This window comes from Stigmatopora argus, chromosome 3 (assembly GCF_051989625.1).
Source record: "Stigmatopora argus isolate UIUO_Sarg chromosome 3, RoL_Sarg_1.0, whole genome shotgun sequence".
Classification (NCBI taxonomy): Eukaryota; Metazoa; Chordata; class Actinopteri; order Syngnathiformes; family Syngnathidae; genus Stigmatopora; species Stigmatopora argus.
In genome coordinates, this window is record NC_135389.1 from 13,463,809 (window position 1) to 13,488,763 (window position 24,955).

Below are 24,955 nucleotides of genomic sequence, written 5' to 3' on the forward strand. Positions count from 1 at the left end.
GTTGGCTTCAACCATATATGTCAATGGGCTTTACCGTCACGAAGCTTATTAGAACTTGCAAGATTTTGCGTTAAAATGCCGCTTTCTAAATGCAGCGGTGTCTAAACAAGGGGTGCACGAAGAATATATATGCAACTGCACAAATCGTTTACGTCACTGTCGAGGTTCTGCTTCGTAGTTGGAGCTTTTTTAGCTTGAATGCTATTGTTGCTCGAAGCTACCAACGTCCATGTCATGACCCAGTACGTTGCCTTTAAGAGTAGAAGATTCCCACTTTTCTTTTTGAAGTAGTTTCCTACTTAATAGTAGTATAGTACTTAGTTGGCTGTTTTAGTAACAAACTCACCCAGAAGACAGGCACCAAAAACTTATTTTCAACGTTGCCTTTGCAAGTACAGAATGGGGATGTGCCTACCTTGCTTTGGTGGGGCTGTCGACGACGCTGTTGACACTCCAGATCCAGTATGTAATAAATTATGTTATTTTTTTGCCTTTCTCTATTAAACACTTGATTTGTTTGCGTGCGAAACTAAAGAGTTTTGTCGCCTATCCAGGATTCAAGGAGGCGACAGTTGGCCGAGGCTGCAGAAAAAAGACAAAAAGAGGTAAAACGTTGCTCTGAAAGATTCATAAAATTAAGTCAATGCAGTATAGTAGTGAATAATCCCATTTTAGTGAAGGTGTCATGTGATGTGTGTGCTTTTGTCCTTTTTGCTTTGTATTAAAATAGAAGTACACTACATTGATCTGTTTCTATAACCCATTGGAGGGCACTCATTTAACACATTGCCTGCCATTGTCGGTGATGCACGTCCAATCCATTTGATCTTTCTAGTCAAAATGGATTGGACATCAAGCGCCGTCAGTGGCATTAAAAATGATAATTTACAGCCGCTGCTCCCAGTTTAACCCAATTGGACGTCTATTGGGGACAATGAATGAAATAAAATACAAATAAAACATCAACAACTTTAAAATATTGGCTACCATAACAAGTATATTTCTTTTTTATAACTATTATAATTGTAATGTTATAAAATAATTATAATATTGTAACAAAATGTTAACATTTTAGTATTATATTAAGTAAATTACAAATGTAAAAAAAAAAAAAAAATTATATATATATTTAGGTTTGCATGTTTATCCCCTTGTCAATATTGTGTCCTATATGACCCAAAAATTACCAAAAATAGTTTCTTGGCATTTTTCCAGCATACAATAGGACATTCATTTGGAGCAACTTGTGCTTTAGAACAGAGACCACCTTAACTCTATGGGTGGCATTATGGCAATCCATTTGAGCTACCAGGACCTTCCACTTCAAAGAATTGGACGTCTGTAGTGAAAACTAATTAAAATCACAGCAGAAGGATGAAAGGAGCCACGAGTGGATCTCTATTAACGTCAACAGCACTCATGTAAATTGTGGAAAAAGCATTTGTTTGGGAAGCTCTTAAAGCAATTTGATACGTATAGTTTTTTTAAATAAAGCAATTAAGATGGTCTTTTAGTGAGCAATGTTTCACTGTCCAGAGAAGCCACATGATCTCCCGTAAGCGCCACACAAAAGCTGCCACAAGGTAAGTGGACCCAAATAGGTGATTCTGGATTGTCCCTTTTGTCATCTACCACATCTTTCTTGATCCCCTTAAAACAAAAGAGCTTACGGTGCGGAATCAAAACTGCTAGCCTCACTCCTACTACCACAATTTTTACAAAATGACATTTCGGACCCTAACACACTCCCATTTTGCAGCACATCTTGCGTGGTCAATGCCTCTGAATGTCTCACTTTTCAGGCAGTTACACTGTATGTTGCTTTGCTGGTTGTGACGCACCCTCATTGCTAAAATATAAATTGTTGGTAAAAAACAGCACGCAGTTTTAACCTTACCCAAACGTTATACCATGTATACTCTTTTTTTAAAAGGAATACCTGGAATTAAATGTTCTTTTCATTTTACCAGACAGCACACAGGGGTGTCAAAAACCCAGAAGCGCTTGAGAGGAAAAGAAAAAAGCAAGAAGAAATTGAGAATCAGACGATGAAACCATCTTCTTCTGGTGGTGGCGGATTGAGGGTAAGCTATTTTCTGCCATTAAAGTTGAACAGTGACGGACAAAATAGTAAATGTGCAACTGGATTATTGTGTTCTAACTCTGCTTTTGTGTGCTATCAAAGTATTTTGATTTAATGTGGCTTTAAGAGGTTTAAAGAAATAAATAAGAGTAATAAACCATGTTTTGTTTGTTTCCTTGTTTCCTCCGTAGTGGCAGGTGGGCTGAAACTGCAAAGCCTTAAAAAGCACCAAAACCATTGCGGGACCACTGCGAGACATTTTGAGCGGTTGCCCCACATCTGTATGATATACATATATCTATCTATATATATATATATATTTTAAATTTCACAATAGTTTGAGAGGAACAGCTCCAAGTGCTTAATGCAATTAAATGTGATTAGGGCAAGCAAACACACAGCTGCAGCCTTGTTGCCAAATCAGCTGGGAACGCCTGGGGGGTATTAATAGCAAACTAACAATAACCTGATGATTGTTTCATATTTCCAAAAATGATGATAGCTATCACAATTTATTATTTTTTCTCCCCATGTTTGGCAGCTTGTGCAAGCTTGGAGTTGACTATATTCAAGTTGATCATTACAGATTTTTGCTTATGTGAATAACATCACCAAGTCACTCAAGACAAGAAGCATATTTCTGGTCCTAAAATTGACACTACACTTGATTTATCTTATATTGAGCACAATATCACTTTTGCTGCAGTGAATTTCACAAACCTTGTATGTATATCGCCTGCTGAGTTTACTATGAACTGGGTTGCCATATGTACAATTTTCTTTCGAGCACGTTTGTGTGTGTACACTTAAATTATAAAGAAATGACAATGTGAAAGGAATATATAGTCAGGAACTGAAGGACTAATTAAGTTATTGAATTTTGAGCTAAGTGCATTTCTCACTGCTTTGACTTGATCTGCAAACGCTTTTGGCATTTGGTTGCAAAGATAATCAAGCCAATTTAATATGTTACAATAAATCACATTTCTGATATGTGTGCATTTGCTTGATCACATTTTCTTAACATTTGGAAGAAGAAGAAAAAAAGAAAAATCTCAACAAATTGCAATTTACAACAGTTGCAAGATCTGCTACTGAGGGCTTGGGTTCACTCTTCCATATTTTTACATATTTTACAATTCAGAGGGTTATTCAAGAGGGTGCTGGAGCCTATCCCAGCTTATTACAGGCAGTAGGAAGCAAACACCCTGAAACGGTTAGACATTTTAAATGGTAATGTACCCTTTGATATAATATCATGTTAAGTAATAAACCTTGATAGGCATTTATGAACAAGTAGACAACTGTACATCAGCATGATTTTACAATAAACGTATCATAGATGTACATTCTTCGCCTTCAGAGGGCAGTAAAGTAGAACAAATGACGATCCATCCACTGTCCTGGTATGCTTGTCTATGGCTCCTGAATCTGCCAAGTGTATGTATTTGCTTAAAATACCAATTTTAGTCCTGTTACTCCGTGAGGGGTTTCATTATTAGACATCAGAGGGTCAAGTAGCCTGAAATGGGCTGATACGTTTTGCTGATAGTAGTATATAACTAGATTTAAGTTTGTAAAAAATGCTTTTCAAGGCATTCAAAAATATTTCATATCGTCATAAAATTGGAAATATATATCATAGAAGACTGAATAATAAAAACTAAACATATTTGAATTCACCTCAATGTTACTGGAATGTACACCTTACATAGCATGTTGGCGAGCAACGCTGCAACAAACCACTGGGCTTTGGGTTCTTTGTAAATCGATATTCACTATTTGTCAACATTTTATGGACAGCATCATCAAAACAAAAGAAAACATACTTTTGAGTCCATTGGTATACGTACACTCGACTAATATATAACATGAACTAATAATATACTACATGTATGTACACCCCAGGAATTAAAAATGTCAAATAATCAATTTATCTTCCATGCCACATATTCCCATGAAGGTCGTGGCAAAATGTTACATTTTTAACTCATTGAAGGCACTAGATGTCCAATCCATCTATGTATTAACAAAAAAAATGTGCAAAAGATATATCAACTAATATTGGGTATAATATAAAAGAAAATGTACACCATGTATAGGCAGTGTATTGAAATGTCTCTACATGAATGTCACACAGATGTCATCATTACGGTGCGGTCTCCTGCCTCGACTTTCTACTACGGTAGTTGGCCGCTACCACCAAGTAGTTGTCAGGCGTCAGGTCCTTGATGCTGAGGCCTTTGCCGCCGATTGGGGAGATCTTCCCCTCCATGCGGGACACTTGCAGAATTCGACATGGGTCGTGCTTGAGCAGGTAGCTCTCGAACGTCTCCCAGCCGCCTCCAACACGGACCATCACATGCTTGTTGTGGAGCATCTGAGCACATGTCCGCAAGATTAGACAATTGCACTGATTGATCGTATATGACTCGTTGACGGCAATTGACATCCAATCCATTTGAAAATTGAGGGATGTCGGCGTTCATTTGGAAGCAAATGAGTTAAACCTCAAAATCTGAGAATACAACCCTGTTCTTGGGAATAACTTCACTCCGTTTCATAGACCAAAGACCACATTTTTAGTCGGAAATATCAGTCATTGGCAGTTTAGTTTAGTTTGTTTTCTACAGTCACTAAAAACGTGACTTTTTGAGTGAAATCCTACTAAAATTTTCTCAAAAAGTTCAACCACAATCATGTTCTCTGGTATTTTTTTCCAGTCGTTTTGTACCCCCTGCAATAATGGGCAATATTTTCATGCTTGACTACAACGCAAAGGCATTCATCACAGACCTTAAGTAGCATGCCTTAATAATGGAAGGCTTTCACCAGCTACCTCAGAAAGACAGAAGTTCCTTCATGGAGTCCCGGTGAAGCAGGTTATGATGAAAACTATTACATCTCTTCTCACACTAAACAACTAAACTTGGTTGCCGTCTTAAAAGTAATATTGTCACCTTACTCTCAAGAGATGGGACTTCCCACCCCGCAGCGGCGCAACATGCAACATTTATAAGCCTCTTAAAAGAATCAATCTCGAGGCCATCGGCAGGGCGGCGCTTCCAATCAATCGTGGCAGGCCTCCGGGCTTTGTGACTGGGGATTTAATGGAGCCACGTGTCGCTGAGACATTTCAATCATGCTGCTTTGGGACTCGACCAGCACCAGATTGACGGGCGGGGGCCTTTGGGCGTGTATATGACAGCCCTTCGCACCAACATTAAAGACTTAACGGAATTACTACAATTTTTTTCATTCATGCACCTGAGAGGGTCTTGGAGGCTTGGCCTCTACATCGAGACTTATGACCCTATTTTATGACTAAATGCGCACTGTAGTGTGTTTTCAAGGACAACAAACATTATCATCATCATAGTATAATAACAATAACATGAACAATAGGATCTTTTAGGTAACATTTATTCATTATCCATACCGCTTATCCTCACAAGGGTTGTGGGGGGTGCTTGAGCCTATCCCAGCCAACTATGGGTAGGTGGACAACCTGAATTGGTGGTCAGCCAACGTAACGTAACATATGAGTTATTTCTAAAGCCTAAACATACAGCATAAGTTTGCTTATGAAACTCTTGATTTTTCCACAAAATCCATTACTACTTACTAACTGTCTGTAAATTATTCACAGAGTATGTGCGGTAGTAGTTAGTAAAATAATAAAGGTAAAAATCCAAAACACCAGTGAAGGTGCAATCATGGTCGGTAGGAAGATTGTTGATTTTTCCTGATTTTTAGTATTGTAGGTGGTGATAGGCAAATACGGAATATATATACACACTACTACCGCTCTTTGGGGAAAGCAGCTGCTGGGTGTTCGACTGTCTGCAGAATTTTGATTAGGCTTTTACCGCGTGTGACTGACACACATTCTAACGGGGAATACACTTGTGGACCATAGCATAAAAAATGGACAAAAAGCTTCCTGTAGTTGACATTTCTGTCTGGGCCAAACAGCATCTACTGACAGATGATGCAAAGGTATGTTTGCTAAGCCCTTGTAGGCAAATTGATTCCGGGCTAAAGGAATAAAAATGACTTTTCATGTACACAAAGGCAGTGTAAGCTTTTCACCACCTGTCCTTGGTTGCTCAGCAACCGAGAGCTGAAGATTAAGATATTCAATCGTCCAAAAGATAGAGATGAAAAAGAGCTTACATAATATTTTGAGCGTGAGCTTTTGAAAGGAAACAGCATCTTTGGCTGAATTAGATTTGGGAAGCTGTTATGTGATATGCTGACAGTATAGGAGAGCCAAGAGTAAACCCTTGAAAGTGTAACACAGGTTTCGTGGGTTGCCAAGTAACCACCATCCCAAGAGAGGCTGACAATCCTTGAATCGAATTTATACTAACTGGAGAATTGATCACCTCGTTGTACACTCATGGAAAGTTGAGTAACATTTACTGGACAAGGAGTCGATCCTGACGGTACTAGATCAAATATTTTGCAATGAATAACTCGGTCATCAGAGTAAGAATGAGTCACATAATGCCTGTCGGCCAATGGAAATTTGTCCCAATGGCCTTTCCAGTCAATGACAACAGCAGACTCTTTGCATACAATGGATGATTTTCATTCCAGATTGAGTCACACAGTAACAACCTACACTTAATGGCCACAATATTAGCCTGTAGAAATCGAAGACATGAGCTCCACCAGAAAAGGTCCTAATTATACAAACTATATCCAACATAAAATTACTATTATTTGTATAACATGTATTTTAAAAGTCTATTCTCTTCATTTTGTACCTTTTCCCTCGACTTAACTGCTGCCAGTTTATGCATTTGGATGCTATATTTTTCGCGTCTTGTCAGATTTCAGCTTCCACCAGCTGGTGTGCTTTAGCTCCATTCAAATTAGGTTTTGTGTTTCATGACAGCTTTTGGTGCAGCTTCTCAGACGACCATTTTTCCTTTTCTATAGTTAATGGCCCTTCATTGTCGGCACACACCTGCACGGCTTAACCTCAACCACAAGACACGGAACCGCCCTTACATCAACCATGCAAGACCAGCCCCCCCCCAGGTCACGTGACACAGTCACCTTGCAGACACCTGAAGGATACAATTGTCCACATGTGCCATCAATGACAAACTCTCCAATCATTAAAATGATGTATTGCGGCCTCTGGGTGACAGTAAAGTATCTGTTGGATGCTTTCAGCCTGAAATTCACAGAAAACAGGGCAGTGCGAAGTATAGTATATAACAAAATGACGCTGTTCTGTAAATCTTGGTGGAGAAAAAACAACAACTCATTCTTGAAGAAAATATATATTTTTTCCAAACTCACCATAAGCTTTGATGGATGCCTCAAATATTTCTGGCTTCATTTCACAGGCATACGACTACATTTATTTGTACTGCTTTGAATGCACGTATCCATTTTTTTTTTAAAACACATTGTGTTGTGTCTGATGATAAAGTGACATGTACTCACTCGTATGAAGACCATTTTCTCCCCAACACGGTATCGGCCTTGTGAGTGCCTCTCCACGTGGAATTTATTAGAGCATCTGCAGGGGGGGTCATCAGCAATATATCTTACCTGTGAGGTGTATACAGTAAAGGCAGGGTTTACTATACAGACTTTACATCTGAGACCATGCACACACTTTCTGACTTACTGCATCATCCAGCAAATTTCCTGTGCTCTTTCTGCTGGAGGTGACTTTGGGAGGGGTAGGCGATGGGGAAGGAGAAAGGGAGGGAGACGATGAAGGGGATGGCGGGAGGGGCTGGACTGGGGACACGGGCGACGGTGGAGGTAGAGGTGCTTTCTCTTCTTGTTCAATCTCTTTCTCTAGTTTTATAAGGCCCGGGGGTTCCACGTTGAACCTGTGCCGCCAAGACATGCATGTTAGTCTCTGCAGTTACTGCATACGCTCGACAGTATACTTTTCAGAGCAAAGTTACATGTGCAAATAACATCACTATATTTTGTGAAGGCTCATATGATGGTGAGCGCAAAAGATAAACAGCACCTGGAAGCTATCCGGCCCAACTCTAACAGGCAGATGCAAACTTCTCGAGGCTGCTTGTGAAGAACTTCAGAAGAAAAAACAGGGTTACTTCACACTAATCAGACAACAGATCATGTCCAATGATAATAATAAGCGGTGAATGAAGAGAAACGAACAGTGAGCATGAACAAAAACAAAAAGCACTGCACAATGACACTTAATATCAAATGCTTCCACTAGGATGCTAACATGCTCTCAGGAATTGAGTTTTCCAGGTCATGGTGTGCTAACATGCTAACAGTTTAGCACTCAAAAAATAAAATAAATAAATAACAAAAAAAACTACGTATATATATATATATATATATATATATATATATATATATATATATATATATATATATATATATATATATATATATATATATAGTATATAAATTGGCCCTTCAACTACCAAACAATAAAGCATATTGGACGACTTGCATATGAAATGTTAAATAAAGCTGCCTGTTTATAAAATCCAATATAGAAAAATATAGAAAATGGAAAAAAAGTAATGTGATTCAATTAAATTTTCTTGCAAATGAGTGTTAAACAGAAATTGACCTTGGTCAAAATACTTCCAAATGAGGAATTGCAAATTTATTATACTTCAAGGTAAAAAAATTAATGTACTGGATTAAAACGTAAAAATAAAGCCACTGCAACATTGTGCACACTTTGTGTAGGTTTGTTGTTTTATTTTTAATACAGCTCCTAAAATACACCAAACCTACGCATTTGACATTAACGGAGTGGGATGGAGGCTAAAGTTACGCCACTGAGTGAGCTGCCGGTTGTGAAATTGGGGGTGCTTGACTCACACCACAATGTACATATTTCACACACAACTGCATATCCATAGCACAGAGGCAAACCTGGTGTTGTTGACATGACAAACTCCTTTAAGAGAAAGAAGGAAAACAGGGAAAATACATTTGTCAGCTGCCCAGAGTGTTCACATAGCTTTTCAGTGTGAAACATGCAAAATGTCTGCAAAAACGATTTGCAGCACTTGCTTATCCATCAGTAGCTCAGATGTTAATTATGAGAAAAGTAACCATTGTACAAATATTCTTAGTATCTATGTTACTTCAGAGCTCACATTTTCCTTTTATCACTTCTGCATTGACCCTAGATGTTCTTGTAACACATCAAGGAATTGTGAGATAACATGACAAAAAGGAGAACTGTGCCTACTCTTGGCTGAGGGAAAACATTTGCATAGTGTTGGCCTAGTTTCCCAACACTCTTCTGCCTGTGCTTTCATTTGTTCTGGGAATGCTGAGAGCCAAGTATTCACACCAATGTTATGAATGGTCGCACATACTGTTCAAAAAAATATATTACTCTACCATAATTCTAAAAGAGATTTCATTTTTCTCTTGACCAAAAAAAGTTAACCAAGAAAACAGCATAATGAATTATTTTTTAAGTGTTTTATTGCAGGAATACTAAATTTCCACAGTAGTTCTGTTGTACACTCACCTAAACTCTCAGACTCAAACAAGCACGTGTCCCCCACTCCTATCTCCCGACACCAAGACAGGAAGTTGGCCGTGTTATCCCGGGCAAAGAAAGAACCGGATGGTGCGCTCCGCCGGCAAGGGATCTTTCGATCAGATATGACCTGTTTGACAAATAAAAAGGTTGGAAGATTATTTTAATATCCTTGAATACTCATGACTAGATTGTATGCAAGAGTCATTGTGCAAAGAACCAATATATACATCTACCATAACCTTCCTCACCACATCATCCATTTGCCGACAGGCTTATATTTCAAAACCTTTTTTGTACACGGATCAATACGGAGATGGCGGGTCAGAATAGTGGGACTACTTTGCCAGGCTCACAATGATTAGAGATCAGATGACATGCTCACAGCCCACAGCCCCCACACAATATCTTCTGGGAGATTTATGCGCCTTACTGTGGTTTTCATACAGGATATGTGTGTCTGTACTATGAGAAAGGTGCGATGACCTCATGCTGGAAATATGCCGTCTTTGAGGGTATTTTCTTTCCTTTCCTGGCTTTGCTTGGGCTGTTTTTGTCTCGGGGTTCCTACTGTGAAAGATGTTTTAGTGCCAATGACGGCAATAAACGCCCAGATCATTTCAACTGAGAGGGCTGGCATGATTGCTGCCAACCCTGCCGGTCAAAATGGATTGGATGTCTATTGATGTCAATGACAGCCAAGGATGTTTTGTTTTTAGCCTTTCAATAAGCAACTACCAAACTATTTTACAACAATTTGACAGTCAATTACCAGTAATAGTTTAGAGACATTGTTGAAATATATCTTAATATTATGTTGATGCTATGTCCTCTCTTTGGTATTGAAAAATTAAAGGAAAATAATGAATATTATCTTAAACATATTCTTTTTAATCCTTTTATTTCTTCAAAGATTTTTAATTTAACAATCAGAAATGTGAAAAACAGTAAATATCATCACTACAAATTTATTATTTGGTTTAATTCAAAATGTTTCAAAGGACAAAAAAGTAAATATTCTCATATTTCTGTATTCCATACTGAAAGCAAATGATATCTTTACAATTCACCTGAATGCGATATTTGCAATTCTGTTTAGAACACAATGACGCTACTATAACGGTAAATAAAGGAGTTCCGCATGAGCCGATTAGTTAATTAATCGCCAAAAAATGAGTGGTTAGCCAACTATCCAAACAATACTTTTTGGCAGCCCTACCTAAGAGCGATCAAACAACAATTCCCAATCGGTTGTTTTCATGCCAGCCGAAGATACTAACTGCTGCACATTCCCAACATGCTTGCCTTCACATCTGTACATACTCAACTCAACCTGCAGCCCCTGAGACAGCAGTAAAATTCACAAAATAATGACATGGGCTGCATAGTGCGTACCCCATGGTGGTAATATAACAAGAACGACAGATCATCCTCCTTTTTCATATATGGAAGCAACACACATGGGGAAGATGGCGAGTCAGCAACCGCAAAAAAATAGTTTATCACTTGTCTCTCCTGGAATCACTTATCCTTACTTCACATCGGATTATAGAGCAGCTTGAACCCAGATGGACGTAGTCTTTATTGTGGTGAAGAATTACAGTAAGTACAGGTCCGCAATGAGCTGAAAATGAGTGTCTGGTACACTGTTTGCAACAGATTTAGCTGCTATACCTAATGCTTAGCATTGACTCATATTTACCGAGACGTAGCAGTTCCTTGCATAAGCACAAAATGCAAACTTTTTTTATCGACTTTTGCCAAGATGAGAGAATGCCCCTGCTGTCCCCTCCTGAATCTCAGACGTGATCAAAAGAATATCAATAGACGGAGCATCCCTGTCATCCCACGTTCTTGACCTCAAGCATTTCCTCATGTCTGTGCTGGGATCAGGAGACCTACTGCAAACATCAACAATTCACACAGGCTTGCTAAGAGAAGTGTCTTGTGCTTCCCATTCAGCCTCTAAACAGAAACTCGAGCAAATCGTTTTTTGTTTTGCTCCCCCTCCTCAGACAGAAGCATGTAATCGCTCTAAGCATGTCTGATCAAATACCACAAGTGACTTTTCAAATCATGCTTCAGAGAAGCTTTGATTATGGGTTGAGGACAATATTAATTATGTTTTTAACATTCTGTATTTGGCTTGGCAAGAATCATGTCTTGTGGATGGAAAAGTGGAAAAATCACATGACGTGAGTGATGGAAATCCATTTCCTTGCATTAATTTTGCATGAACTCATTTGCCGCGTTTAATGCGTTGGTCTCTATTGATGGCGGTAAACGTCCAATTCACTTGAAATGGGAGGGATGGAGAAAAAAGAACAACAGGTTTATTCGTTACTCCATGTAGAAATGGATTGGACGTTTACTAGTAATAAACTAATTTAAATTCAAAGCAGAAGGATGAAGACGGACAACCATTCACTCTCAGACTCATATCTAAGGGCAATTTAGAGTGTTCAACCAGCCTATCCTGCATGTTTTGGGGATGTGGGAGGAAGCTGGAGTACCCACCCAAGCCCAGGGAGAACATGCAAATTCCACACAGTGAGCACCCCATCTGGGATCGAACCCTCGACCCCAGAACTGTGAGGCCGTGTGCTAACAAGCACTCGGCTGCCGGGCCGCCACGACAGGTTAGTAATATACAAAATGAATGGGTTCTAAATTGATTGTAATTTCACATTGCTGTTTCCTGTCCCAGTCAGGTCCTTTTACCTCTCTATTATGATGCTAATTCTCATACCAGACCAATGTAATGGTGGGGTTCTCCAGGTGTTTTTTTAATACCTTGGCGTTGACGAGAACAGGCAGGTCTCTGCTATTTTGCCTGAACTTTTCCTGCAGGGTCTCAGCCAGCTGGCATAGGAGGACGCCGTTGTCTAAGCGTTCCATGAAGCTCTCGGAGGTGATTTCCAAGCCTGTTCAGGGGACACATAAAGTAAAAATAGAGAGAATTCAGCACAGGAAAAAGGAAATATTCTGTCCATTACATCCTTATAAAGGTGCTTCTCTACTAAACTAAATCCAAGTGGACATTTGCACCTGCACAGCAAAATGAGATATTGGAGATTGGCAATTAAAATGTGGTGTCAAATTGACTGACTTCCAGCAGTTGATTATTTCTTAGTGAGATCATCGCGTAATAGGAGTTGGTGGCGAGGGGGTGTCTGTGGAAAGAAACCGGAGATTTTTCTTTCTTTCTATTTCTTATAGCAAGAGAGGTCTGGGGTTCACAGCATTTAATGAGTTCCAAATGTTGTATTTTGCCCAGAAAAAGAGATTGCAATCTTGAGAAATACTCAGTGAGCTCCAGACTTACAGTACTACAGGCACATGCTTGCCACAGCTTCTGCTGGGTGAAAACAATTTATTCCAGAGAGACTTTGAAAAAACATTTTCATTTTGGCTTCTCATTCCTATAAATGTCTCTGCCTCTCATCGCCTGAGACTCCTCAACAGAACCAAGTGTCCTCCTCCCACTCAAACGGTAGACTTTTTCCATGCTTCTCCCACCTAAACTATGCTTAGCATAACAACCCCTTCAGGCTCAACCTCAAGAAGACGGCTTCGTAGTATAAGTTATTAAATTTGCAACGCTAATGGCTGCTTCTAACTCAGCTACTTTCCATGCACCTGCAGAAAAGCCCAGTGGTGATAAAACTTCACACACATGCACAATTACAGGTTGGGAGAATGTAATTATGAAATTTGCACTATGTTTTAGAGTGGAAGATTTGAAGTTGAATCCATCTCAAAATATACAGTTCTTAGCATAAAACCCACATTTTCAGAAAATTGCCACCATGTGTGAAATTACTTGGCTGTGTTTCATAAATGTGATGGCAATTTACTCTTTCATGTCTAGTGTAAGAGGAAATATTCCCCCAAAACCAGACACTTAGTAAAAAAAAGTGGAAATTAGATTTTTGGCTAGCTTTACTGCACTTTTAAAAGAGATTCCGCAAATGCAAAAATATTTGACAATTTATAATATTTATCGTTAATAGCTTTAACCATTTGTAGAGCATGTGATTAATTTTGCAAAAAAAGCAGGAAAACTAATCCCTAAGGCCTGGCATCTAACTACAATACGTGGACATCACATTTCGGGTCATGTAGACCATTATTAAAAAGAGAATTATGATAGATACACACATAGACACCACTAATTGATATTTAAAAACAAAATATATCCAATTAAAATTATTAAAGATAGAACCACGCTGGTCACGGTCCCTGAAACACTCTAAAGTTGATTTGTCATTTTATTTCCATAGAATTTAATGTTCCAATTTTATTTAATCTGGGAGGACTGAATACACATCTTTCAATCCCAATGGTGGCGCTACACGTTCATTCCTTTTGATTGGGAGGGCTGGCAGCAATCTTTCACAACAAGCCTCTCCCAGTCAAAATGATTTGCATGCCTCATCTCATTAATAAATCAAATGAGTATCCTAAAAAACAGTTTTCCCATTGTTTATAATGGTTGTTCCAAAAGCACACTCAAAAACACATTTAGGATGTAAACCTCAATGTGAAAGCTTCTGAGGTAAGAGTTTATTCATGTATCATGCATTCTAAAAATAGATACAACAAACACTTTGCCCTCAAAGACCTTCATATGATTTCTGTACCTGATTTCTTGGGAATGGCTCATATACTAAAGAAACTCAGTTGGCTCATTGTTTCTCTTGCATTACTAACTATAAGCACAATACTCATTTGAATCATATTAAAGGGTACTCTTATTCATGTGTTTCTTATGCAAGTGCATTGCTGTTTAACGAGAGCACACAGAGTGATTTATTAGACAATTATGAGCCTGCTGCTGCTCTTCCACTCCTCCTTACCACTTGCACTGTATTACGCCTGAGCTGTAATGATACCCATTATTCAATTAAGGCAAATCTATAGGAGATTATGTAAAGACTGGTGGTTCATCTGTACTTAAACTCAAATTTAAACTGGTCTGCTCCAATGGGTTTACAGCAATACAACTGAAGAGATGATTTTAGGGGGATTTGAGGGGGAGATATTTATAAATCAGTTACTTAGTAATTGTTTAGTACACACCAAGCATATTGCTGAGCCAGAGAGCGAGGTCTTCTTTCATGGGCAACAAGCTGGCTTCATGTCGACCAGGCAAGCCCGGGTTGATCGGATGTCGACTCGGGTTCGAGATGTTCATGGTTCCCTATGGATCAGGATGGCCTGAGGTAATGAAAGACATAAGGCAGGAAGAATCAGCATCTGGAAAGCAAACATCCATACAGTCCTTATGGAGTGGATCTGTTTTGTCGTGCAAATCCCACATTTAAATGTCATAAGATCCATGTTGTTCCAATTTGACAGCATCCAATCAGATTCCAGAACATCCAGCGAAATAGACATGCTAACCAATGCGCCAATTTGGATATATGTCACCAAAGATGGTGTTGTTGGAGTACAACAAATACAAAATAAGCAATCCTTTCCTGCCAGATCTCCCAGTCAAAATGGATTTAAAAATTATTTCTGATTGGTGGTTTCTTATAACTAACATTTGAGCCTGTTTTCCCACAGTGAGAAGAACACGTTAAAAAAACAAGAGAAAAAGATTTAGTCCACAAGCCAAAATAGTGGCATAGTTTAGAATGCATTGTGTGGCATTAATGAATGACAAATACAAAAACTGCGTCTTCCAGTCAGTCCACCGTGTGTGGTTTAAGTTACTTCAGCAGACTCAACAATTCAGGAGGCCTCATTAACGCAGCCTGGCGAGGGAATGCACTTGCCATCAATATTCAAAGCCATACTTAACTGCTCCTCAGCGCCTGTAATGTGATTTCATTGACGCAACACAGTTTCCCCATATTCAACTACGCCAAAAGTTCAGTTTAACATGAAATTATTTTGGCATTCTTCTCTACGATGTGGCTTCAAATTGGGAATTCCACCAATAGGACTTCTGGCAGAAAGGAGGAGGTTACACTGCAATGCAGACATGATGACATTGCAAGGAATAGGAATGTTTTATGAAGAATCACAGGTGCTTATGTTTGGCATAATGTCCTTTAGTACATAATTTCCCTATGACTACACTGTAAAAAAAGTTAGCTGAATTTTAAACTTTTAGTCAACCTATTTTACTTAAAGTTTTGATTGAAAATGTGCACGGATGGGTTATCGCCAAAATCTCAAAACTTTGAGTAAACTGTAATTATGTTAGGTATATTGAAATCAACATTTTAAGTAAACAGGACTTGGTTTAAGTCAATTTCACGTATGATTTTAAGTAAATTTGGCTTAAGTGTATGCAAACATGCTATACATTAAGATAGGCCGAGCATGATTCAGATTTGGGCTACCTCAATGATAGTGCTTTATGTATTTCAAGGGTTCACAATAACTCTGAAAAAAACAATAGATTACTGTCCTTCAACTTGTTAAAACCATATTTGCAAAGAATGAATGCCACTATTCACTCAAATACAACCCAAGGAGCCCCTCGTGGCTGCCAAATGGCCCTGTGTGCAAAGTTCAAGAGATTTTTTTTAAACAAGGAATGAAAGCCTCAATATAAGAAGATGGTCTTTGAAAAACATGTCCATTGATTTCCTCTGTAGTTGGATAACACCAAACCATATTGTGGACATTGGGAGCTTGACAAAAGTTGATAAAACCGTACCTTGACCTATGTTTACATCCTAAACTGAGGAGTCGGCCAGTTACAACATGCAGGTGCTACATTCCCAGCAGTACTGTGGAGCGGGCTGCCAGACAGAAAGAGGACGGTCGGACAAGCGCTCGTGTCTCGCAGTTTTTTTCAAACTATTGAAGTAAACACGCAGGTTTTCAAAGTGTGGTAGGCATACCAACAGAGGTAAACGGGCACCCTCTCATAATACATGAAAGATGGCCTGAATTAAATGTTCAAATGGTATTTTTTCATTTTCTACTGTGCATTTATCAAATACAGTTAAGTTGTATTCAAATTAAACTTCAAACGATTCAGATTTAATGTTTAGGAACTGCTTATTTATAAATATTAAGGAACAACTGAACTCAATCCCTGTGAACATTAGGACTTTCTTCCCTAATTTTCAATCTCTGTTTTTAAAAAAATGCACAAAACTTTTTAAATATTGCTTGAGCGTACTACATCAGTCTAATGAGGGTAATTGTTTGATTTGTCTACATTTTGCTTAGAACTGCTTTGTTCTACCGAAATTTGACTCAAAATCTTGTTGACATTTGAAGCACATATTTCTGAAGAACTATCTTTAAAAGAAACATCCAATTGTTGCTCAGGCTTGACACCACACTGTATCCTGACCTCCTCAAGTTCAGGTCAAAAAACATAACCGACCTTGCCTCCCTATTGGATTTTTTTCTAGGCATACATCCCACTAAACTGGGCAGCTACAATTCCCAGCATCAGACTCTAGATATAGATGTTGACTCGGGATTGAACAGACGACCTGCACAATGATGGTAAAATATACACACACATATATAAAGGCAAACATTCCTCAGACCAGGACACCTCATGACTGCCATATCAGCACCGTAACATACTGTAGCTGCAGATTGCTCCGGGAAAGCCACACGGATGGGAATTCCAGTAGCTAAATAACATCAATTAGAAAATAACAAGAGTGGTTCTGTTGTTGTAACCCTTTTGGGCATGCCATGCATTAGATCTGCAACAACATTTTGACGGGAGCAAAAGTTCACTATGTTTACATAAAACGTGCACGTGGTGAATTGTATCACCTGCTCTATTTGACGTGTTGATTCTGCTGACCCTGCGATGACAACGTTTCATCTCATCTGGGATCATGTGCCAGTTTCCCATTGGTTCATTCATTTTGAAACGGGCTAGCAACATCAGGGACATCAGGCCTTTATTATGACATGTGCTTCACACACACCATCAATAAGTAACACTATGATTACTCATTCTGTTATAAAACAACAATCCAGTCATATGGAAATTCATACGCTGCACATATGATTTGCTGCTGTGACAGAAGTTTGTTAAATAAATATGCTTTTAAATCTCCTTTTACGCTTTACAAAACCACCAGGGATTAAATTAAAACCGATGTTAATAAATAGCAAAAGTCACATCAGATAATCCACCAATCACGTTATGGGTTTAAAGTCCATGAGTAATGACACAAATCCAATTCAAAATTAAAACCATCCCAATGACTCATCATTTGTATTAATCCAAGCAGCAATTATTGGCTTCAACTGTCAAATTGTAAGAATTTACTGAAACCTAAGTGTTGCTAAAATTGACAGAACATTGAATTATACAAGTTTCAAACAGATTGGCAACAGAATTTAGTATTTAAAAAAGGCTTGTTATCAGTGCTCACCCTCCAGGGTTCAGCTGCTGCTTGCACACCTTCCTCTCACTTGTCCTCTGAGCAGCTCGATCCCACTTTTCATACTTTTCACTGCTGTGCACCTACAGGTTGAAGTCTCAGCAAAAGAATGGGCCGGGAATGTCTGGCATCACACAGGAATACACGCACTCCCACAGTTGATGGGAGGGAAGTTTTATCCCCCACCTCCCCTCACTAATATGCGGGCGCATTGACTCATTATGCCATATCTGGAGCACATTCAATAGAGCAGCTCGATACAGTGGAGCATGTATACTGTGCTGATTTACAAGTGTGTGCAATGTGGTGCAATTTGCAAATAAGTAGGTAATTAATAAAAGAGACACACAAATGTTTTCAAGAACTTGTTTTATAATTATTGGAACCTCACAAATTGCAGCATCAATGCAAGTGGATTGAAATGTATCAAATTGGCATTTTTTCACAAAAAAATAAGACAATATTGTTTTCATAGAAATCATGTAAATATGTACAGTTAAATGTCTATAGGTGGAGTCTGCGCCTATTTAAATATTGATGCATTGACAAACTCGTTGTTAATAAAAACGTTTAGTGTGGCTATTATGACTGTTTGAAAAATATTTATTATTATATTCACTATTTATAAGTAGGCAGTTAATCAACTGCCTACGTACTAATAAATTGTGACGGGATCACTAACGTTTACAGTCCTGACGCAAAAAGGCCGACAAATAATAACGCTAGTTTCTCATGGCTCTGAGAGCTTACCATAAATCTAGTAGTATCTAAGATATCTACAATTGCCCCAATCAGTTGCTTCGCAGTTGGCATTACGCATGCGCCAAAATCCAAGCGGCGCATACAAAACAAGTTAAAGGATAAAGTGCAAAATGGAACGTGAGTTTCACCGTTTATTAAGTCTGACTCTAAAATGTCGATTTATAACTGATATTTACTCAATAGCCGAACCCCTTAAAGTGTATGCGAATGATCGACGAACTCACCATGTTATCACTGTAGCAAGCCGGTTCGTGCTAGCGAGCGCTTAGTTTCGATGGCGCCGTTGTGGTCGTCGTAGGGAGAACATTTTGATTTAAGTTGGCCGTCGTCCGTGGTTGTTGGAAGCGGCCGAACCGCTCTTACCGGCGAGTGCGCTGCATGGAGGCTGCGCTGAAGAATTTAGCGAGCACGGTCGAGCTACTGGCGGTGGCGGCGCGGAGCAGTGACGTACGTCTCTGGGATCTCCAGTGTCTAACTCGGGCTTTTCACTGGGCTTGCTACTGCGAGCAGCTTTACTCCAAGTTCCACCAGAACCCCCAAATAAGAGAGCTCATGGAGATGCAAGTACATCACGCCAACGGCAATTTGAGAGCTATCTATGGAGATTATGCTGACCTGTCCTTTTTGGACCTGTCACAGTGCCAGCACCTGTTGCTTTCGGGACTCCTGAAGAACCCCAACCTCCCCCTCTCCATCATGAAGATACTCTTCGACGCAACAAAGCCAGCACGCTGTAAAGCAGGAGAGTATCAGGAAGTCAGCGGGCTTTGCAGTAGCATAATTCAACGCAAATCTGCTATTCAAATTTTAAGCCCCATCGCGGGTCAGACGGGTGCCGGTGACGAGGTCCAGGCCGCCTTGTTGACGGAGAGGCTTCACGCTCTGCTGAGCCCAGGCGGTGAAACTCTCCGGGCGCAGCGATTTCTTGACTCGGTGCTGGAGGGATGCAAAGAAGCAGAACGGTTGTGTCTGGTCTTCGCTGACGTTGTGCTGACTGGAGAAAAGATACACGCACAAAGCGCTTCAGTGGATTTTCTCCTTGACTGGCTCCAGCAAAAACATTGCCTGCTGCAGCACATGTGCCTCACGCTGCCTACATCTCGTCTTAAAGACTTGGCAAAAGGAAATGCACGGTTTAGGGACATGTACTACGGCATTCTTAAAAAATGGACCGCTGATATGGAGTACTGCTTGGACGATGGCAAGTGGGTGAAAAGCGGCACAGGTCCCAAAGTGTCTTTTCCGGGAGTGGTTGAGCACTTTCATGTTTTGTTTGAAGGGTGTCCCACTTTGGCCAGAACTGTAGAAAGAGAGCTGACTGATTTGAAGATCTCAGATGGAGACTTTGATGTCAGAGGAATAAGTGTGTGGGGAGATCTCTTAGCAGAAATACATGAGCGTCGAGATAGTTTCTAAATGTTGCCACATATGTTTTAATATTTTAAAGAACACCTGCAATTTTTAAGAACTTTGTTTCAACTCTGCAAAATGTCCATCAAATGAACGATGAAGAGAATTAAACAGTTTTTTTTAAGTCTGTCCTGTCTTGCTTCCACTACGCACACCACAGTTGGCAAAAGCATTAAATACACTTGCACACACAAAATTGTCAATACAAAAACATTTCACTGACTTAACTGTACAGAATTGACGATTATTATGGGAAACTCTCAGTTGCCAACTTTACCTAATTTTGCCTATAATTGATCTTTTTTTTTTAAACAATTGGTGTAAGTATGTCTGCCATCCTTCGCAGTTCAAAGGGTTTGGGCGTCTGTCAAAGTCCCCGACAGTCAAAGACTTAACATGTAAATGATTTCTTGTAATTATCAACAACACAAAACAAGATTATGAACAGATATGTACATATCAATATGCAACCCCCCCTTTTTTAAATATATGTACTCACTTCCCCCATAAAGCTTAAACAAGTATAATTTATGATGTCTTTTAATCAAACAAAAGGGGCCACACAAACCTGTGAATGACATTTTTCATTGAAATAAAGTCATCTGAGCGGTAAAGAAAAAACTAATGAAAGTAAATTGAGGTGCACATCAAAAATTCCTTTTCGGTCTCGAGATTTTTTTTTGATGCACAATCATGGTTGGCTCTGCCGGCCAGGTGGCTTCAATACTGAGTCAGGCGTGGCTACCTATAGGGCACAACACCTTCTGTGGTGGGGGATCAATTAGCCACATCCTGTGTGTGTTCAATTGAAGACTGCACGATAGCTAGTGCACGCCACACCGAGGGATTAGAGGCCCCAACATGGCGTGCATGCAAACACCAACACGGCCACGGCTCGTTTAACACGCCGTGAAAGCAATTCTCACCGTGACAGACAAGGGTCACGGAGTACCGGCCCGTGTGTACACAAGCAATTTATTTCCGAGGCGGGAGGAACATATGTGGCTGACAAAAGGGTGAAGCCGCCATGATTAAAGGCATTCCGGCTGCTCCTCTCTTGTAAAAACATGCAAATGATCTCAACTAGATTTTCAGCACACCAAAACCAATTAGTATTTCTGAAATGCTGTTGCCAATTTCCCCATTGCTGAGTTAACATTTAGCCTTTGGGAGTGTCTTTTTAAAAAAAAAAATTTAAAGAGTATTTTTCACAACCTCACAGATTGGGTTCACAGTGGGAATGTAGCAAAGGTGATGATTAATACTGTCAGCCTCAGATAAAAATCAGCACACCTTTGACTAATGTGAAAATAGCTGTGATATTATAATTCATCACTAGGTTTTAACTTGTTAGCTCCCCTAAAATGGGACTTATTTATAGATTCCTTTTCCTTTTTGTAATGTGATATTACTATGGCAGTTTATCAAACACCCTCTGGTGACAGATTGTGGCATTGCAATTATTTTTGAAGGGGGCGGGGCATGATCATAGGTTTTTGTATTTTACACATGGTAATGTACATACCTGAATATTATAATATAGTTTTTCAAAGTTAAAATCTTGGGGTGTCAAATTCATTCATTCATTTTTCTTTTCTATGACCAAACAAAATGAATGTTGGGCTGGATTTGAACCCCGGGCCGCTAGTTTGTCCCGTCTCTGTGGACCACTGTAATCTGGATGAAGGAAAGCCCTATCACACATATTTCCAATTATCAAAAAAGAAGAAAATATTTGTTCTTATTTAATTACTCAGAGGAAACATTGCAACCCTCAACTGCTGTGCAGTTCAGAGGTGGCACCCTCCATCTGTGCAGGTGGTGAGGAATAGCAGTCATTAAAGGTTGGATCCAACCCCCATCTGGTGGTTTGAATAGGGGTCCATCAGATGGGGGTGTTGAAGGTTTAGTAGCCTCCCTTGGCACGTGCCTAAGCCCCTCCATCTCTGGCCTCGTCTGGCCCCCAGCATCATAGAAGTGGGCTCTGAGGGGCTGGTGGGAGTGAGGGCAGGGGTGGGGGGTGCGCTTCACACCTGTGCCCCATGCTGAAGCTCATCAAGCAAGGAGGGGAGGGTACTGAGTCATTGGAGGTTGCACATGAAGCTTATTTTTAGGAACGTTTACAAAAAGTGCCCAGTCAGATTATCCTATGCTGTGCTAGCATCACAGTTTGTGCACCCATTAAACTGCCGTGTCATTTGAGCTTTTTCATTGTTGTTGGATGTAGTCTGCATCGGGTGCCATTGACGGGGCTAGGTGTCCAATCCATTTCAACTATGATGATTCCCGGTCAGCGCTCCCATACACAATGGATTGGATGTCTATAGCCACCGATGGCAGTCAATGAGTTAATCCTTTGATTGTAGTAATGTGTTTCTTTGCGTGACCGGACGTTTGGTCACCGGACTTTTGGTCGCGTGTGAGTGTATAAGAGTTTGTATGTACATGAGTTGTCCCCTTAGGAAGGGACGTCAGTCAGGGTCTTAACAAGTTCTCCAACAAAACACAATAAAAGTACGGAAAATGTGGCGCTTTTCTTTAGCCTAATAATTAATAGGGCATTAAGTATGACTAAATAATAATTCGCAGTTGTATTTAGGGAATTTGAGCAACAATTTTAAATGGTAATTATCAATAACCTTCCGGGCGACCAAACGTCCGGCGACCAAAAGTCCGGCGACCAAACGACTGAGTACCGTTTCTTTGTACTTTTTTCAGGTCTAAAAATGTTTGAGCATCTTCTGAAAGGTTAACATTGGAAATAAAGGTGGGTAATGCTTTTCAGTCAACCAAATGACCCTTTTTCATTCGAGTCCTCAGTTGCCATTGAAAGCATTCAATGTCCAATTCATTTTGATTTTTGATTACCGACATCAGATAAACATTTGAAACCAGTCCTCCTGTTTTAAATGAATTGGTTGTCTATAGTTGTCAATTACAGGCAATGAATTACTATGAAATAGAAAAATCAACTTTTGTTTGATCTTGAATTTCTATTTCCATGAACATTTTATCAATTCAACATTTTATATTTTAATAAAAAAATAGATAACAACAATGTCTTTTTAAAAATAAAACAATGATTGATCATGTCAAAAAATACTAATAGTCAATGCTCTCTTATGGCTAAACAGAATTTTCAATATTTGTATTTGTATTAAACCAATTCTTTAGTTTCACAAGTTGTCAGAAAATCGTAGCTTACCTCAATTTACATTTTGTTTTCAATGACTGCTACAAAATATATGAATCAATGACTATATTTTACACCAACTATTTTTTTTCAATGGATGTCTAACACAAAAGTCACATTTAAAACATGTTTATTGTTAAATATACCTGAGCATAATATCTGCACTCTTGATGCCCACAAGTGCTTCACCAGCAAATAGGTTATCTTGTAAAAAAAAAAAAAAATCTTATCAGCCTCTCATCCCTTTGTATCTCTGTGTGATACCGATGTACTGCAGAAAGGAGAGTTATGAAACTGTCATCCTCATGTGATATGGGGGAGGGGGGCTGTATAAACTTGTTATAAATCAGCTCATATTCTACAACTACGGGATCCGAGCAAGTTACGCAGAAATAAGAAATAACACATTGCATCTCCTAATATCCGACGGGAAATTAAGTCACACGCAGCTCTAAAAATGTAACCCTCACATAAAGATCTACATCAAAAACTCCCCGTTGCATCATGGGTACCCAGTTTGGTATCTATTAATGTTTCAGTAGGACGAAAAAGTGAGCACAGATGAAAGAAGGCTTAAAATGAGTTTCCTGCTGCTCTGACCAAAGCCAGCTTTGCAAGTCACACTCAAGAATGTCTTTTCTCATAAGAGAACTGTTAGGATTTCAGTATGACTTTTCAAGCCTGCATCATACAAAATATTGTCCACCAGCTCTTTTTGTGTTTGTGCGTGTGACGTTAATATATGTAAAAGGGATTGATTTGGGCTCCGAGCATGTAGCCATTACTGTTTTATTAATGGAAGAAGGCAATTCAATTACCCTGAGGTGGTTTAACACCACACGTGATGGGCTCATAAAACACCAATTACTTCAATGTTTCGTTTGGAATTTGGGCTTCTAATTACAGGCAGTGCCTGGATATGGGATTATTAGTAAATGAATGGCTACGCAGGCGGCAATGTGGCGTGGTGGCAGGGTACAATTTGGCAAGGGGAGCAAGACCAGCATGATAATTGCATTCAGGCAGGCTCCCTGGAGAGGGATGCGAGCCTGTCATCAAACACTCATTCGGTCGGGGCCTCATCCCATTACAGTCCCCCAGGAGCCAAACTGCACCTGCCCCACACGCCAACAATACCAAGCCACCCGCTCGCCCTCTCACTATTTCGCAACAGCCACGTGGACATGACGGGGCACAAAGTCCACAATGTCAAACCAAGCAGCGAAAACCCAGACTCCAGATTGAGTCCAATTACAGTGCGACCTATACGTAACAAGCTTGTCATCGGCGCGCCAGCCATGACTGCTCCGACCGGGCAGGCGGAGAAACACGTTCCACGCCACTGCGGACTCAATTGGGTTTTCTGTCAAATTAACATGTGAGTTGAAGAGGAGGGCGGCAGGGAGGGTTGATGGCTCCTCCCCTCCACCTCGGTCGAGGAGACGGTTATCCGAGGAGGAACTGAGATTTACTATAATTGCGGACTGTTTGCACAGAGCTACTTCAAGTGATCAGACAGCGCAGTAAACATGAACGTGATTTGAGCACAGCTTTCAAGCTTAGGGATAGATATTGCAGTGTCGCTTAGTGTCATATAT

General features: G+C 39.7%; 3 protein-coding genes and 1 long non-coding RNA gene across 9 annotated transcripts in view; 3 read left to right on the forward strand and 1 right to left on the reverse strand.

Annotated features, from left to right (window-relative positions):
• On the forward strand, positions 1 to 3,076 carry svip (small VCP interacting protein). Of its 2 annotated transcripts, XM_077596057.1 has the most exons (5): positions 1 to 462; positions 555 to 605; positions 1,537 to 1,583; positions 1,971 to 2,084; positions 2,275 to 3,076. In XM_077596057.1, the coding sequence occupies exons 1-4, from the start codon at positions 400 to 402 to the stop codon at positions 2,050 to 2,052; spliced, it is 243 nt and encodes an 80-aa protein (XP_077452183.1). In that variant the 5' UTR covers positions 1 to 399; the 3' UTR covers positions 2,053 to 2,084; positions 2,275 to 3,076. The 2 variants fall into 2 exon arrangements, with proteins under 2 accessions (XP_077452183.1, XP_077452182.1); XM_077596056.1 differs by lacking the exon at positions 1,537 to 1,583.
• Positions 2,686 to 19,699, reverse strand: gas2a (growth arrest-specific 2a). 5 transcript variants are annotated; one of them, XM_077596045.1, is made up of 9 exons: positions 18,979 to 19,696; positions 17,984 to 18,075; positions 14,691 to 14,828; positions 12,402 to 12,532; positions 9,597 to 9,738; positions 8,091 to 8,154; positions 7,734 to 7,944; positions 7,547 to 7,654; positions 2,686 to 4,463 (listed from the first exon to the last, which is right to left on the reverse strand). In XM_077596045.1, exons 3-9 carry the CDS (start codon positions 14,803 to 14,805, stop codon positions 4,233 to 4,235), a joined length of 1,002 nt encoding a protein of 333 aa, XP_077452171.1. In that variant the 5' UTR covers positions 14,806 to 14,828; positions 17,984 to 18,075; positions 18,979 to 19,696; the 3' UTR covers positions 2,686 to 4,232. The 5 variants fall into 5 exon arrangements, with proteins under 5 accessions (XP_077452171.1, XP_077452172.1, XP_077452169.1 ...); XM_077596046.1 differs by having other exon boundaries at positions 17,984 to 18,089; XM_077596043.1 differs by having other exon boundaries at positions 17,984 to 18,116.
• Positions 18,709 to 24,955, forward strand: part of LOC144071181 (uncharacterized) — a 13,547-nt gene continuing 7,300 nt past the window's right edge. Inside the window, exons 1-2 of the long non-coding RNA XR_013299570.1 lie at positions 18,709 to 18,871; positions 22,883 to 22,931. This is a non-coding gene — a long non-coding RNA (uncharacterized LOC144071181). The remainder of the gene's footprint in view (positions 18,872 to 22,882; positions 22,932 to 24,955) is intronic.
• On the forward strand, positions 18,864 to 20,288 carry fancf (FA complementation group F). Its single transcript, XM_077596042.1, has one exon. The coding sequence runs from the start codon at positions 19,133 to 19,135 to the stop codon at positions 20,168 to 20,170; it is 1,038 nt and encodes a 345-aa protein (XP_077452168.1). The 5' UTR covers positions 18,864 to 19,132; the 3' UTR covers positions 20,171 to 20,288.